The following is a 16,135-nucleotide window of genomic DNA, read 5'->3' as shown; positions in this document are numbered from 1 at the left end:
GCGGTCAAGGCTTCCGTAAGGGCCTCCCCCCTTTTCCCGGTCAAGAAAGATGGGAAGGAGGATAGTAGAGCGAATGAATTGCATTAGTGTTGGCTATGTTTCCCGAAGCGACACTTTCTTCCACTCCTTTTAGCAAATTAGTCCGACTCGTAATTCACTTCTGACTCCGTGTTCGATAGCCTGACCGTAGTGATGTTAATTGTGGTTACATTCATAAGTAGCTTGGTCCATCTTTATTACATTTCATATATGTTTGAGGAACCGCATATTGACCCTCTTCTGAGACTATGGGAGAAGACTGGGTAGAAGAAGCTTTTAGCCCCTGCTTGTTCAGTGCTATTTTCCGGTCGTACAATGGTCTTTAGTCGTTATTAAGCCTGGTATGTCTCCACCCTGTGTCCACAATTCTAGAACTTCAATCCAATTCATGCAAAGTTTCCACTAGTAGCAATCTCAGTGTTATAATCAATTTTCAATACCCTATCCACCATCTGTCCTAGCATCCTTAGTAGCTTTTTATGGTAGTAACGAAGGGGCATTCCTGGGTGATGAACCCAAGCAATGACCCTCTTAATTCGTCCATTTGCACTATAAAAGGCTGGTGTCTAGGCTTGCACCGTAGATAGTGGCCTAAAATAATCCATGGCCTTTGAGTTAGAACATACTCTACATATTTAACCCTTTCAAACTTGATTAAATAGTATCCATTTTTAAGATCTATTAGAGTGAACTCCAGTAGCGTGCCCTATATTGTTTCTAGTCTCAATTTCAAAGCCATGTATCCTATAGACCTCCCCAATAACTTCAGTACTAGTGTATTCTTGATCAGCTAAGTATGTACTCAATGGGATAAGGTAATGGATGGAATTAGCCTGTTCCTGTCAATCACCACATCTGATTCTCCAATCTCTATATCAACACTATTGCCCAAAAGTTTTTCTTCCTGAGCCATTTGCTCATGCATTAATTTTTCTTTGAAAGAGGTAGGGGACTAGATAGCTTCATCACTATCATTTTCCCAGAATTTAGCTTTCTTTGTCGATCGATCATCCTCTGCTGGCAGCAGAGGGGTTTTCTCTAAGTTGCCAGAGCTCTCCATCAATATGCAGGACAAATAGTTCGTAATAGATGATGTTGTCCTTAACAAGTCAAGGAATGGAAAAAAATTAAGCAAGATTATATTAATCATATGAGGAGCATTGTGTTGGTAAATTAAGAAAATCGAAATATATTTTTCATAATTTATTTACAGGGTTCTTATTTTCTCGCAATGACCTGTCTATGCATCTCCCTTTTTATTCTAACTCAAGTTTCTTTTTTCTTTTCAATTTTTGAATATTTTTTAAGGAAAAATTCACATTTGAGATTATGAATGGGAGAAATAAAATTCTTTAGGTCATATGAATGCTTTGTATCGATACCATAGATACAAGACGAATAAGAAAAATCACGATACAAAAACAACTTATCATATGGAACAAACCTAAGAGTGTCAATGTGAATGACTGGAAATATTTTATCAACTTTTAGAGCAAAACACTTTTCAGGTGGTAACATTTTTAATTGGGTGATTTAATTATTTTTAATATATGTGATTGATATTTATAAAACTTTTTGCAAGCTAAACTAAGTTATTTTTTTATTATTTTGTAGGAGAAAAGTATGATAAATCAACAAAATAACCCTAAATGCTCTATGCCTCCTTATATAGGAACTATAAGTTTTGCTCGGTTAAGACACCAAATGGTAAGTACTAAAACTATTTTTACTTTTCATTTTCTGGTTAAGAGTTCTTTTCCTTCATTTTCACTGCTGCATGCTTTAATTTAGCTTTTAGTGCATTTAGAAATGCTTGAAGGCGTGAGTTAGTCTGGGTACTTAATTTGTGCTTGTTAAATTTTGTTCCTCTTCTTTAAAATATTTCTAATTATTAAAATCGACCATTCAAATACTTTTGTTCGTCAACTATCACTATAGTTTTCTATCTAGTAATGATATATATAGTAAATATGGTGTGATATTACTTTAATTTAGAGTAAGTTAGTCTAAGTCCTATAATATATCACTTTTCTATTAGAAAAACATATACTACCTTTTATGTTTGCATTGATAGAGAAAAAGAAAACGGAAAGGAGCCTTCTGGTTTTTGGGTTGAATCGTGTAACAGAAAGTGCAAAAAAGAAATCGATCCTTCTTCTCAAAATGTTATTGTAAGCTCTACTTTTATTTTATTTTAAATTTTAATAAATATATGAATGACATAGTCTAACTAATTAATTATAATAACTACAGCTTCAAAAAAATATATTGGAATTAAATAAAGTTTGAACTTATAAAACAAATAGAAACAACAGGAAAAGAAACAAGTGAGCAAGTGGAACTAGCAATAAAAGAAGCAAGCGGGAATTTATATTTTTTATTTTAAAATTATTTTGAATAATTTTTTTTTATATTTTATTTTCATGAAAATTTACAATATGTTTAAGTCTCTTAATGTTTGTTTCAATTATATTTTCTTGTATTTAATTGTCGTTTCTTTTAATCTAATTTATTTATTATAATTAAATAATTAATTAATCATTCCTTTAGAATACACGTCACTATACTATATATTATATATTTTATATTTTGACAAATCTTGTAGCAAATGCTAGTTTTTGCTACAAATTTAATACTTTGTGTGACTACATATTGAAAAACTAAAAGTTGATTCTTGCCACAAATTTTATCTTATTCGAAGCTAAAAATATTCATGTTACCATAAATTTTCATTTTCTCTAGTAAAAAGTATTTCCAATTAGACATAGATTTATTTTCTATGTGACTAAAATTTAAAATATAGTTGCTATATGATGTGTCAAATTTAGTATTTGGAAGTGCACCAGCTATTCTTATAGTGAAAATAATAAATACCATGAGGTAGATCTCTCAAGGAATTATAAGGTCACTTGTTATAAAAACTAATTATCAATACAAAAACACTAAAAATAAATTTAAACATTCTAAATTAATATTTTGAGAAAATATTATATTCATAAAATAATAAAATAAACTAATAAAGTGAATATGCAATCGAATGATTTTAATAAATTATATGATAAAACAGTATCTAGTCTAGCTAATTATTTAGTAATTTCCTTGTTTTAACACTAAATATAGATTTAATGAATAAGATTGTGATATTTCTTTCTTTTAATAATTCAAGCTAATGATGTAACTAAAGTTCCTTATATTATCATAGATTTAAACAAAGATGTTGTCTCTAATATATTCAGCCTAAATATTTTAATAATAATTATTATTGCTAAATTAATATAATTGTTAAACAATAATAACAATTGAAGCTAAAAAAGATATGGTAACAAAATAAATCATTTGCTAAATAAAAAGATAACTTTGTATGACTAACAAAGTTCATACAAAGTAAATAGGCTAAACTAAATATTAAGAAAAATTTAGCTTAATATATGTAATCCATTGATCATAGTAAGTAAATAGTTAAACATAAAATTAAAATTGAAAATAAAAGCTTCCTCTAGATCCAGAATATCTTTAAGGTAGGAAGATGATTAATTCTCACTCTTACTCCTCAAAGACCTTCTTGATTTTGAGAACAATAACAAAAATCTAAAACAAAATATTTTTGATGAACAGTAGAGAGATGAATAATAGACAGATAATGAGTGAATTGAGTTGTGTTTTTTTTTTCCAATACTTATTTAAATTTATAGAGATTCCTTTTGCTGAGTCCCTCTTCAAACATAAGACTCTTGAGAGTTACCTTATCACAACTTTTAATTACCCTTACTTAAATAAATAACTAATAATTACCATAAATATAAAAGAATTAATTTGTCCCCTTGGATCTTGTAATTTTCGGCTAGAACTTGTAAAATAGCAGTCCATGTATCTCAATTTTAGATTTTGATAGCAACAAGTCTTATTAGGTCTATTTTTTAGTATTTTGCTCTATATTTTCGTCTTAAGTGAGATAAAAACACATATTTTCAACATATTTTATATAAAAAAGATACAAATAAAGTACTAAATCATCCTAAATATATAGAGCTATAACTATGGTCCCTTAATAAGTTGCTCAATCTTGCCACTGATTTAATATTGAAGTGGCTAATAAGTTTAATATTTAGTTACGAATTATTATGTCTGTAGCCAAAGTATAAGATATTAACCATTGTACAATAATTGTGGCAAAATAAACATAATTATTAGCCATAAATTTGTTAAATTTATAGCTAAAATATAAATATATTTGCCACAGTATACGTACATGTGGTAAGTACATTAAATATTTTATTATAAATTTAAACTTTTTTATCTTTATCCACAAATATTTTTTTAAATTTGTAGCCACGATTTATTCCATGACTAAAATGCGTTACAATATATTAAGATATCAATAGAATAACAATGAAAAGTTTTACCTTTTTATTTTTATTATAACCTTTTTTGTCTTCAACATTTACAAGAATTTGTAGACTATTTCAAATAATTCATATGTATAAATAGGATATGATGTTGATGATTTATCAATTATAAGATTAGAAATGTATTAGTTAAGTTAATTATTTATATAGTTAGAATCAAAATTATTGATTTATTATAATATTAGGATGCATTACTAAAAATTATAAATTCCCTTAAGAATAAAGACTGATAATGATGATACTTTAGTTAGTAGCTTTTGACATGTATTATTTAGTAAAAGTATTCATATAAAAGGTTTAAAATTATAATAGCGACATCATAAACTGAAGGAGGTTAATATTTACAAAATTTTCGTACATTTAAAACGTCACATGCGTTATATGTAATTTTACTTATAAATATAATTATGTATATTTAATTTGAGATTAGATATACATAACTTGATACATATGTTACATATAAATGATAATTAAGTATTGTATTTATACATTAATCAGTGATTAAAAGTAATAATTAGTTAGATAATATAGTAACATGAATAAGAGGATAAACATTTAATAAATAAATCTACATTGTTAAACTAAACCAGAAAAAGAAAAAGAAAACTTTATTTGATAAAAAGTAATTTCATGCTCTTTTTGTCATTGGCTCATCCGTTCATACAAATTGTTATTAATTTTCATAAAATAAAAATATAATTATTAGTACAGAAATTCTGACATGTCAATAAGTTATTAAAAAAAGCCATAATGTGTCAGATTATTTTACTGGCTGCACCTTGGGAATCCAAAGTGACGTGTGCATTATTTTTCATGCAAGAATGAACTAAGAGATGCTAAGCATACGCAAGTAATATCACAACATTAACTGTACTGCGACTGCAACATCTATTAAAGATGGCCTCCTCATACTCCGACTAGGAATCTCTCCCATTTGCCTCCAGTGTCCCCTGAAAGCAAAGATTAAGTTTCGGGTATTGAAGGAAATGTAGGGTTAGAATCCCATTCTTCTCTTGTTTCGTTTATCGGCATCCTTAAGATCTACCAACGAGGGAAGAGGCCTTGGCAGAGGTACATTCATTGACCTGTACAGCTTTCTCAAGGTTTCACTCGAGTTTCTTGATGATCTAATAGTGGAAGAAGACACTATCTTATGAGGTTCTTTCTTCACAAACTTCTCACAGTGTCCGGCAACATGGATTCCTGAGTTACATTCCAATTTGTTTTCACATTTCATTATAGTGTCCTCTACAACTCCGACTTCTCGATCTACTTCATTGGCAATTACTTGATCCGTTGGAATTGCTAGTTTTTCCTCGGATAGGAAATTAGAATCTTGGATCCACAGCCTAGCTCTACCAAATAAAGTCACTGCTGGCCTTTTGCTTGGTGGAGACAAGCTCATGAGTAGACTAGAAGAGACTTTAACAGGTGGCAATTGAGATTCAACAGAAGTTTGTTTAGGTTCTTTGCCTGCAGGAGAACAGCCAATGCCTCTTGCTGATAGACCTGCTTTAGGAGAAGCTTCCACACTGATGTCCAAGAGCTTCCAGATGGGATCATCTGAAGTTAATTGATTTCCAAAGGAGTGCTTCCTAATATATTCTAGTTCTGTGGCCCGGCAAGGGGGTGTTGTTGACACAACCCATTTAGGTGCAAGAAGCTGCAGAAACCACTCTAGTTCTTCCCTTGAAGAATGCATGGAATAACAAACATGCCAAATGCCAAATTGATCCCTAACTGCTTCACTGAGTCTCAATTTTCTTCGACTTTCAGTGCCTGACTCCTCTTCCTCACATGCATACCACTGAGCTGAAGGGCGGATAATCAGAGGCTCTGGCTGAAAACTAGCTTGGGCCTCTGCCACTTTTGCAGCTGCTCTTTCATATAACATGGGAAATCCATTAAACACATGGAAACGTGAAGATGGATCTTGAGTGAGGATTTGAGGAACTGTGAGTGTCAGAGCATGGAAGCATTCTGGATTAGCAGCTTTCTCAACATATATTTTGGAACCAAAAGTTCGAGAGACATTAGCCAATAACTCTTCTTGACCAAGAAGATCACAAGTCAGATATACTATAGCTGCAGCAGGGTGCTTCCATATACAATTGATAACCTGCTTTATGAGTATGCAATTTTAAATGTTACCGAAGCTTATTATCAGGAAAAGTTACAGTACAATAAAAAGAATTAAAATCTACCCTATCCTACAAATGAAGATGCTCAGTGCAAGGGTTTTTTAATACAGAACCAGAGAAGATATAAAGTTTGAGCTCATTAATGCTATGCTGCTAACAGATAAGAGACAAAATTTAACAAAACCTTAATCCCACAAATCGTATCAACCCTAAGTTTTATTAAGATATGCATGAAGGTGATCAGAGGGATGTCTGCAAAACCCACGAGGTGTGTGTATATGCTAGGTGCATGCATATTAAAACACAAAAATTAAGGCAAGATAGGAAACTTTACAGATAGGCATTTCAGTGCAATATCCAACTAGAATTATCAAGCTCCTTATTTCATGCATTGGGTGTTGAATATCATTTCCATATGCAAATCAACAAATTTAGGTTCCAAAATAAAAATGATACAAATTTCAGCATGGCTAAATGGCTTGTGGCAATAAAAGAAAGAAATAACAAAAGGAAATCAATGCTAGCCACATGTCTCAAACTAGTTAAAAAAATAAAATGAAACATGAGATGAAGGTGACCTAAGTGAGAGTACCTGTTGTGATGCAGAATGCTTGCTTGGAAGTTTCTGATGGAATCTCCCAAATGTACAGTCCAGGAAAACATAATCAAGTTGGCATCTAGGCTCTTTTCCATTCTTGCTAATGTACTTCTTTGGAAGACATTGTATACATTCTGGACTGAGCCTGCAATCTCCCGTGTGCAGGATATTACCAAAACTGCCCTCAAACAAGAACATTACAGCTCCTGAAGTTCACAACCATGCCAGACAAGGGATCATCTGTGACTGGAGTTTCTCCAAAATCATTTGCGGATCAATCACATATAAAGGAGAAACAAGCAAGACTGCAAATCCCAAGCCCCTCCCCCACGCAAACCCCAAAAACAGAGGACAAAGCAGAATGCAAAAAAAATATACCAGCTTCAAATGTCAACATATACGTACTTGGGAACCTGTATGCCTGGATACAAATTCATTAAATTGATTGCATATTCTGAATCTCTTTTCATTATTTAATTATGTTGTTGTCTGATATTTAGAGCGACAACGACATCAGCAGGCTAAGATATCAGCATGATGGCACCATGACCATATGAAACTGCTATAGTAACACACTATCCAACTACATAAGTAGAAATCACATATTTATTTTACTAAGAAAATGCCTCGACTTTTTTAGAACAGGTCCGGGTCAAATAGCAATGATTCCTACTGGTACCTCATTATGCCAGTCAGTGCAATCAATATAATGGCTGATAAGATAAAGCATCTAATTATGGGTTGCAACTGGTCATTTAAATTCTTTTGGACGAAAAAACTAAAATCAAACGACAGTTGCTGTTAGATATAAGAAATTCATAGGCCCACTAGTTCAGAAAAAACCAAAGATATATGTCAGGTAAAGGACAGAAAAACAACATTTAATTGTTTTCAATTATCCCAAGTATACATATAGATGATGCATAAGAAGTAAACTAAAGCACCCACCCAACCACAATTATGCACAGAGAATAAGCAAATGGAATCACTTTATGTCCTAACGCATGCCCAGAAGAGTGCAAATATTTTCGAGCACAACAGCAGAAGCCTCAATAACATTATCAGTGGCACGATGGAATTGATTAAATTTCAAAAAGAAAAGAGAGAGAGAGAGAAGAGAAATACCAGGGCAGTGATTTGCATCAAAAGCAGTAACCGAAAAATTCCCATATGGGTCATCGATCACCAGAGATTGACCCACCTCAATACCCACAAACAGAGAATCCTCGAGCTACAAAAGGGCAAAAAATAAAAAGAAAATTAGAAAAGGGCAAAATCAAGAGCAAAATCCCACATGGGTATCTTAAGACAAAAATGGCGTAAAGAGAGAGAAACCTGAGGGAAATAAAGAAGAAGAAGAGATTTGGTGAGATGGGTAGCGTAAATAGGATAAGAAGAGTGGGCTAAAATCCCAGAGCAATGATCTTTGTGGGCATGAGTCAAGAAATAATGCCTCTTTCTCTTGGAAGTGGGACTCCATGTGTCCACTGAAAATGGTAATCCTCTTGGCATTTCAATTGGCATCTTTGTTTTTGAATTCCTGATTCTTGATTTCCAGAGATTTATAAAACCAAAAAAAAAAAAAAAAGGCAATTCAACTGACTGTGTTCTTCGTTTTTTCTTTTTCCCCTCCCAACTTAAAAGCTTCCACTGAAAGGAAGAGAGGGAAATTGGAATATGAATTGGTTCTTCGGGTTAAGTAGTTGCTAACTGTTTTATACTTATAAGAAATTTGTAACCGACTTCTCTTCTGTTCGGAGATATATAAATGGAAAAATTACAGATTAGTGTGTTAATTTTTTATTTAGTGTCAGTACGTTTTTTTTTTATTTTATTTAAGTGTTTAAACGAAATTTGTATTATTATATTTTATTTTGCAAGTATTATCTTATTTGTCTCCCTCGGAGGATGCCCTCTCTTTTGTGTGCATATGGCCTCGGATGATGACCTTTAGTGAATTTGCTATGTTTTCCTCTTGATCTCCATTGGTTTTCTCTTCCTTTTCTCCTTTTTGGTTAATTATTTTTTATATTCTTAACACTTGTAAAGATTATCTCACCTTTTATATATTGTTTCTACCACCTAAATATTCTTCCGACTTTTCTTTTCAGATAACAGTTAAATCCTATACTATTAATTGTCAGTTGATGAGAATTAGTTTACTATACTCTCCTACCCTCATCTTTTTTCCTCCTCTACTTTCTAAGCTTTGGAAGGTCTCTCACAACACTCTTCTCTTACTAAACCCTAAAAGCCATTCTCACTTTCTAGTTTTTTTTCCATGGAACTAAACCTTTCTTCTTTAGAAGATTTTATACATATGACAAAACTCCTTAACTATGAGGAACATGTTCTCTAGCTTGAGATGGATCTTAAAGCTTTTAAAGATAGGATGAAACAGGTTTGGCTGGCAAAGTTATTCTAACCAAGTTCTTCAATCCCTTTATGATTAAAGAAGCTCCTAGAGCTACTTAAAGATTGAACGCTGATTTTAGAGTTGAAAGAGTGGGTAAGGACATGTTCTTTTTTTTTATATATTTTAATAATGAGGTTGATTTCTTTGTTTTCTTTGAAGCGAGACCCAAGAATGTGCAAAATCAGCATATCAATATTCAAGAATGACCTAGTAATAAACCTGTGAAGGATATGGATTTCTTTACTTCGCCTTTTTGGGTTTAGGTGTATGATCTTCCTTCTCAGATAAACTTAGCCAATGCTGAAAAAATAGGTAACTTATTTGGATGTCTTATAAAAGTGTGAGTGACGATTTCGAGCGCGCATACAAGTGTCTCTAGCGACTACGGCATGCTAACTAGTCATAGAAACTAGGGCGAAGAAAGGGAGTCGCCACTCGGGTAATTCTCCGAGACAGTTTTATCAATTGAGTGCATCTATAGATTCCATATGGAAGCTTCATCACATCTAGAGATGGATCCGGAAGCCAACTTCTTTATTTGTGAATCTCTATTTTTAATTTTATTGTTTAACGGGCTTGTTAGCACCCATTTTTTAGATCTAGATATCGAGAAAATTATGAAAAATTCAGTGATGAAAGTTACTACTTTTCTGGAGTCTTGAGAAGGTCAGGATGGGCAAATTCTAATTAGGGTTGTTGTCAGCATTTATTTTTTGGATCTAGATATTGAGAGAATTACGAAAAACCCAATAATGAAAGTTATTGCCTTTCTCAAGTCTCGAAAGATTGAGGACGGGGGAATCCAAGAAAGGTTTGGGAATAATTGGATTTAAAATTACTTTTCTAGAATCAATTTGTACTCAATTGTTAGAAAAATTAACTTTAAGAGGTGAAACTATAATTTTTGTAAGTTCAGGGACCAAAGTGCAAATTATTCTAGAACTTTTTACCCTTAAAGCCAATCAGCTTTGCGTACAGCTGAATCGGCTCTATACATATCGCCTTAGCATAGAGGCAAATCGGCTCTGTGCAGAGCCGATCGACTCTCCACAATGCCGATTGGCTGTTTTCCAAAATCTGATGCCATTAACGCGTATTTTTACCTAAAACACCAAAATTGGTAAAAGAAAAAGTTCTAGAAGATATTTGTGATAATTATTGGAATTATAAAATATATTTAGCGATAATTATTTAAATTTTAAAGATTTTATTTACTTAAGATATTAATATGATAAAAAAAAGATAAGCTATTGATTTTCAATTTAAATAATTAAGTATTTATTTGCTACTTTAGGGTTTCCTAACCCTATTACTATAAATAGAATATGGTACTCTAGGTCTAGGGTTAGTTATAGATTTTAGCTACATTCATTAAGCACAGATTACTAGCAACCAAGGTAAATTGACATGCGTTCAAAAAGTAGAATGGGTTTTAGGAAATAAAAGAAAAAGTCATTAAGTAAGAATTGAGATTTGGAAACTTTATTTTTGAACGACAGAAGATTTTTCAAACCTAAGCAGCACTGGATCCTTAACCAATCTTCAATTCAACCGCCTTATTAGGGCTGAGTATAGATCGATCTAATTCAGTTATTTATAAATTACGATTGCCATACCAAACCTTGATTCTCTTTAAAATTTAAAGTACCAGTATCTCACCAAACATAAATGGCACCATACCGAATTAGACCAATTTTTTCGGTTCGATGCTATTTTTTATTCTAATATTTAAAGAAAACACAACTTTAAATCTAACTTCTAACCAAATATATTGAAAAAAACATGATTGATATCCAAATGAAACTAGTATGAGAATTGGAATTAGATAGAATTGTAATCACATTCTTGAACAACATATTTTGTAATTTAGTCCACTTGTAAAAATAATAATTTAATATTTAAATATAAACTATTAAAATATCTGCTATTGCTAGCATAATAATATTTTGCAGATGACTACCATTAAAATAAAAAGTTACAGACTTTATATAGCATTAAAATACAAGTTCGATTTTAAGTGTGAAAGATGTGGTTGACTTAAGGTCTCTGAAGTGAGAGCTTAAGTGTGAGAGAATAAGCCTATGAATTGAGATTTGAGATATGCAATTGGCTGCTATAGTAGATGGTATTAGTGAAAAAGAACTAGAGCTTGAGTAGATAGTAAATTAGTAATATAGTATACACTATACAACAAATATTATATATATATATGTTTATAAAATATAAAGTATATTGTAATATAGTTAATATCTTATAAGGAATATCTATAAAATATATATAATTATTAATAAATACTTGTAAAAATTTTGGTTCTATGGTTTGGTCTGGATCAGTACAAAACGACTCGATTCTGATACGGTTATTACTAAAGAACCAGTACCATACTGTAATATTAAAATATTTTTCGATCAGTTCAGTTCGATTATAAAATCTTTCGGTTATTTCAGTTCTGGTATTTTTTGGTACGATTATTTAATTTAAGCGGGAATCATTGAGATCCACACTCAACCTTACGCCTCATCGTCTCTAGAGGCTCGCAGATCAGGAATCTACGGTGACAACCTGAGGATTCCCCCATCCAACATCATCAATCAATCTTCTCCTTTACTGGTTTCTTATGATTTCTAATTTATAATTCTAGAAACATGTCTATGTTGAACTTTGAATGATTAGCATGATTCATATGATTAGATTAAGGTTTCTCTTAATTTAACACTGTTGATTTTATTGGACCTTGAATCTAATAATATCATATATGCTGGAAATTAAATATGATAATATGTCATGTGCTGAGTATTGAATATGATAACATGATATTTATGATCGATTTTGAGTCTCATGGATTGAATGATTAGAATAACATGTTAAATTCATATTCTTATTTGATTATATCAATTTTTTCGGATTGCATGCTGTAGGCGTGGTTTCGGGCGCGTACCCAAGTGTCTTTAGCGACTACAACACTATAAGGCTTTTCAACCTAATCGGAAACACGCTAACTAGTCATTGAGATTAGCGCCGAGATGGGAGTCGCCACTCGGGTAATCACTAGGACACTTTTACTAATGAGTAGCTTTTTCCAGATTCCATAAAAAAGCTTAAGCCATAGAGAGACGGATTCGGAAGCCAACTTCCTTATTTGTGTATATTAGTCTTTAAATTTATTGTTTAACAAAATATTTCCTATGAATGCAAGCATTTTATACACAAACATACCGAAACAAAACATGATACACCTAAATCTAGCCCATTTTATTCAAGGCCAGCCTGTATTTAGTTGCTAATATAATTTTACTAACCAATTATGTATAAGGCCCACCTATTCCAGCCCAATTACATGTTATGCCTTTTGGATTCTAGCCTTTAAGCCTATTGGACTATTTGTTATGAGAAGGCTCATTTATTGTGATCTCAACTATATCTAAGTTCAAACCCTAACTAAACATGTCAAAGCCCATTAGTCTAATTAAATTTTAAAGTTTAGGCCCGGTTAAAGTGGATTAACCTATCAGACTATCAAATTTGTGTTGGATCAATTTTCAGCCCTAAGTCTAGGTGACCCATTTTAATTAATCAATCATGTAATCATGTACTGGGTTAACATGTAATACACAACAAAAAGATAATAAAGAAAATAAAGTAGAAAAGGAAACCTTAGCTATTACGACCCGCCTACAACTACGATTACAGAACCGGAAGGCCTAAAACTAAACAAGGGCTAGGAATACATTAAAAATGCCAAAAAAAGCAAAAATTATAAGGGCCAACATGGTTACCCAATTGGTTGTGCATGAAGAGTCGATTGGTGTTGGAGTCCACGGGGGCATTTCAGTCAGTTTTCCTTCGATTCTCCTTCATTTGCTAGTTCAATCTCACATTCTAGAGCCGATTTTCACATGCATAGTTGTTTAAACAAAATTAGGATGAGATAAAATAGCTAAAAAAGGTAAAATAAAGTTACAAAAGCTAAACAAACCTAAAATACTAAAAACTCTAAAATCTTATAAACTGATAGAAGATTATCAAAGCAAAGAATCATATTTTATTTAGGCTTAAATAATAAATCATATTTACAAAAGACCTAAATATTAACCATATAACATGATTTTAATTAAATCTAAAACCCTAATTGGTAAAATATCAGATCTAAAAATAATCCTAGTTCTTATTATCAGATTCAAAACCCCATTAACATGCATATCATGAAAACCTAATCTAACCATGTTTATCAAAGATAAAAATCCTAATAATGTTTTTAAGAACAAATAATACATAAAGAAACACAAAAAGAATGAAAGAACTGATTTTTATGATTGATGCAGATGTATGGTGGAAGGAACCCTCACGCTGTCACCGTGAATGTTGAATCTACGAGTCTCAAGCGATAAAGATGCAGTTGAATCGAAAACTAAGTAAGAATCTAGAGCTAGATCTTGCTTAGAGAAACCTTATATTGATTAAAAAAAATTTCAAAAATGATCCTTTTTCAATACTTTGTTTCCTAAAATTGTTCTTTCTTCAATGGCTTGGATCTTCTAATGACGACTAAGAACGACAGTGTTTTTCCTTCTTTTCTCTCTTGATTTGCTCTTTGTTTTTCTTTCTTAGTGGTTCTCAACTCTCGATATTGCTTACTGCCAATTTTAGTTCTTGATTTCGCCTTGAAACCCTAAACACCTTGTTCTATTTATAGAGATAGGGTTTCAAAGGAAACCCTAAAGAAAGCAATTAATTTTAGAAATATTGATAAATATCTCATTTTATTTTTAAAATTTAAATAATTATTAATTAAATGATAATTATCGTCAATGAAACCTTCTAGAATTTGTATATGGACGTGAAATCATCCTAAAAAATGATGTCAGAGTGTCAAAATCTCAATCTGCACTGTGTAGAGCCGATTAGCTCTATGTACAGTCGATCGGCTCTATGTACAGCCGATGGGCTCTACATAGGGAAAGTTTATGAAAAACTTGCAATTAGGTTTCTAAATTTATAAAAACCACCATTTTGACCCTTAAACTTAATTTTTTTTAACAATTAGGTCCAAATTGATTTTAAAAAGGTAATTCTAGCTGGATTAACCTTGATCCTAACCTCAAATTTGCTTATCCTTTGCCTCTCGAGACCTAAGAAAGTAGCAACTCTCATCATAGGGTTTTTTATTTTTCTCTCGATATCCAAATCCGAAAAAGGACTGCTAACAACTGCCCCCGATTTGTTGAAATTTATGAGCATGCAAATGCGTTAAATAAATTGAGATAAATCTTAGACATCAAGCATACGACAAAAGGATATTTGAGTTGTATAAGCCACGCTTCACAAGCTCCAACTTTGATTGATGATTAGATGTGGGGCCACGCCCGCTTGGGTTGAAGATTTTGCGTGTTTAGGACTTTGCTCCACCAGGGAATTGTCAATTTCACTCCACTGGGGTTTTAGGACTTCACCTACTTTGTGAGAATGTGTCTCAATTCTTTAAAACTTAAACTGATTCTCTACTTTTAAAAAATAGGACAGTGAGCTTCCACCTATGATCTTCCACTGATTGTATTCCATTCTGTTATGATGATAATTTTGCTTTGGGATATGAATTGATGATCTTCAACTTTAGAAAGTAGGCTTGATAATCTCCACTTTGGGAAGTAAATTTATAAACTTCTACTTTGAGAAGTAAACCGATGCATGAGTGCTTTGTTTCTTTTTGAACTTCTTTTCATTTTCCTATTACAGGTTAGTGATATATGTAAAAGTATACATATAGATCTTATCAAGCAAAAATAGTGAAGGTATGTGATATGCATGTTATGTATGACATGTAATGCATTTCTAAAAACTATTGTTTTGTTTGGACAGAGGCATTCTGGTGCCCATCAACATCAACACTATGAGAGTTCTTGCTCTTCGGGCACATGTAATTGATTCACATCAAAGATTTGAAAGTCATGGTGATAATAAAAAGTGTAGATCTAGAGATAACCCAAGCATGCAAGGACTGAATAGTTTTGCCTAGGGACTATACTGATACTTGTGCAACGATAGTTGGCTTCGCTACAATCTTATGCAGATAGCAACCAAATCTCTTTAGTTTTCTTACTTTTACGCCTTAACTTTTGTGTAAGCTGCCCTATCAGGTTTTCAACTTAGCAGGGTAATGTCTTAACTTTTGTTTAAGCTGCCCTTTCGTGTTTTCAACTTTGTAGACTCTATTTTTGCCTAAGCTGTCCTTTCGTGTTTTCAACTTAGTGTTTTCTTTTTTCTCTATTTTCTCTTTTTTCTTTTTACAGATTTGGTCACTCTAGTACTTATAGTCTCTTTTGTCAAGCTTGTATATGTTTTCACTGATTGTCAGGACTTTACTTGAGACAAGACTTCTTGAATGAAAGCTGAAACACTCTAGTTTTATCGATGATGTCAAGATTAATGGAGACTTGAGTGCTGCCAATTCTTGGGTTTTTCCTGCAGGAGAGTTAAGGAAATTAATCTTGCTTTTATTTAGATCTTATAGATTTCGCTTCTTATTTTGTTTTATCCT

At 32.1% G+C, this 16,135-nt stretch overlaps 1 protein-coding gene across 4 annotated transcripts; it reads right to left on the bottom strand.

Moving 5' to 3' along the window:
• Positions 1-5,038: 5,038 nt before the first annotated feature.
• Positions 5,039-8,954, bottom strand: LOC8264266 (5' exonuclease Apollo). 4 transcript variants are annotated; one of them, XM_002529682.4, is made up of 4 exons: positions 8,520-8,954; positions 8,310-8,415; positions 7,179-7,390; positions 5,039-6,564 (listed from the first exon to the last, which is right to left on the bottom strand). In XM_002529682.4, the coding sequence occupies exons 1-4, from the start codon at positions 8,706-8,708 to the stop codon at positions 5,440-5,442; spliced, it is 1,632 nt and encodes a 543-aa protein (XP_002529728.2). In that variant the 5' UTR covers positions 8,709-8,954; the 3' UTR covers positions 5,039-5,439. The 4 variants fall into 4 exon arrangements, with proteins under 4 accessions (XP_002529728.2, XP_048233329.1, XP_048233330.1 ...); XM_048377372.1 differs by having other exon boundaries at positions 7,179-7,430; positions 8,520-8,537; XM_048377373.1 differs by having other exon boundaries at positions 7,179-7,439; positions 8,310-8,653.
• Between the last annotated feature and the right edge of the window lie 7,181 nt (positions 8,955-16,135).

The sequence above is a fragment of the Ricinus communis genome, chromosome 7 (genome assembly GCF_019578655.1).
Source record: "Ricinus communis isolate WT05 ecotype wild-type chromosome 7, ASM1957865v1, whole genome shotgun sequence".
Taxonomy (NCBI): domain Eukaryota; kingdom Viridiplantae; phylum Streptophyta; class Magnoliopsida; order Malpighiales; family Euphorbiaceae; genus Ricinus; species Ricinus communis.
This window is presented reverse-complemented; position numbering and strand designations above follow the sequence as displayed.

Bases quoted from the DNA above. Each gene is read 5' to 3' on its own strand.
- LOC8264266 (XM_002529682.4), bottom strand. From the start codon at position 8,708: ATGCCAATTGAAATGCCAAGAGGATTACCATTTTCAGTGGACACATGG. The intron at 7,391-8,309 runs GTATTTCTCTTC...TGTGAACTTCAG, and splicing joins TGATGCAAATCACTGCCCTG to GAGCTGTAATGTTCTTGTTT. The intron at 6,565-7,178 runs GTACTCTCACTT...CTCATAAAGCAG, and splicing joins AGCATTCTGCATCACAACAG to GTTATCAATTGTATATGGAA.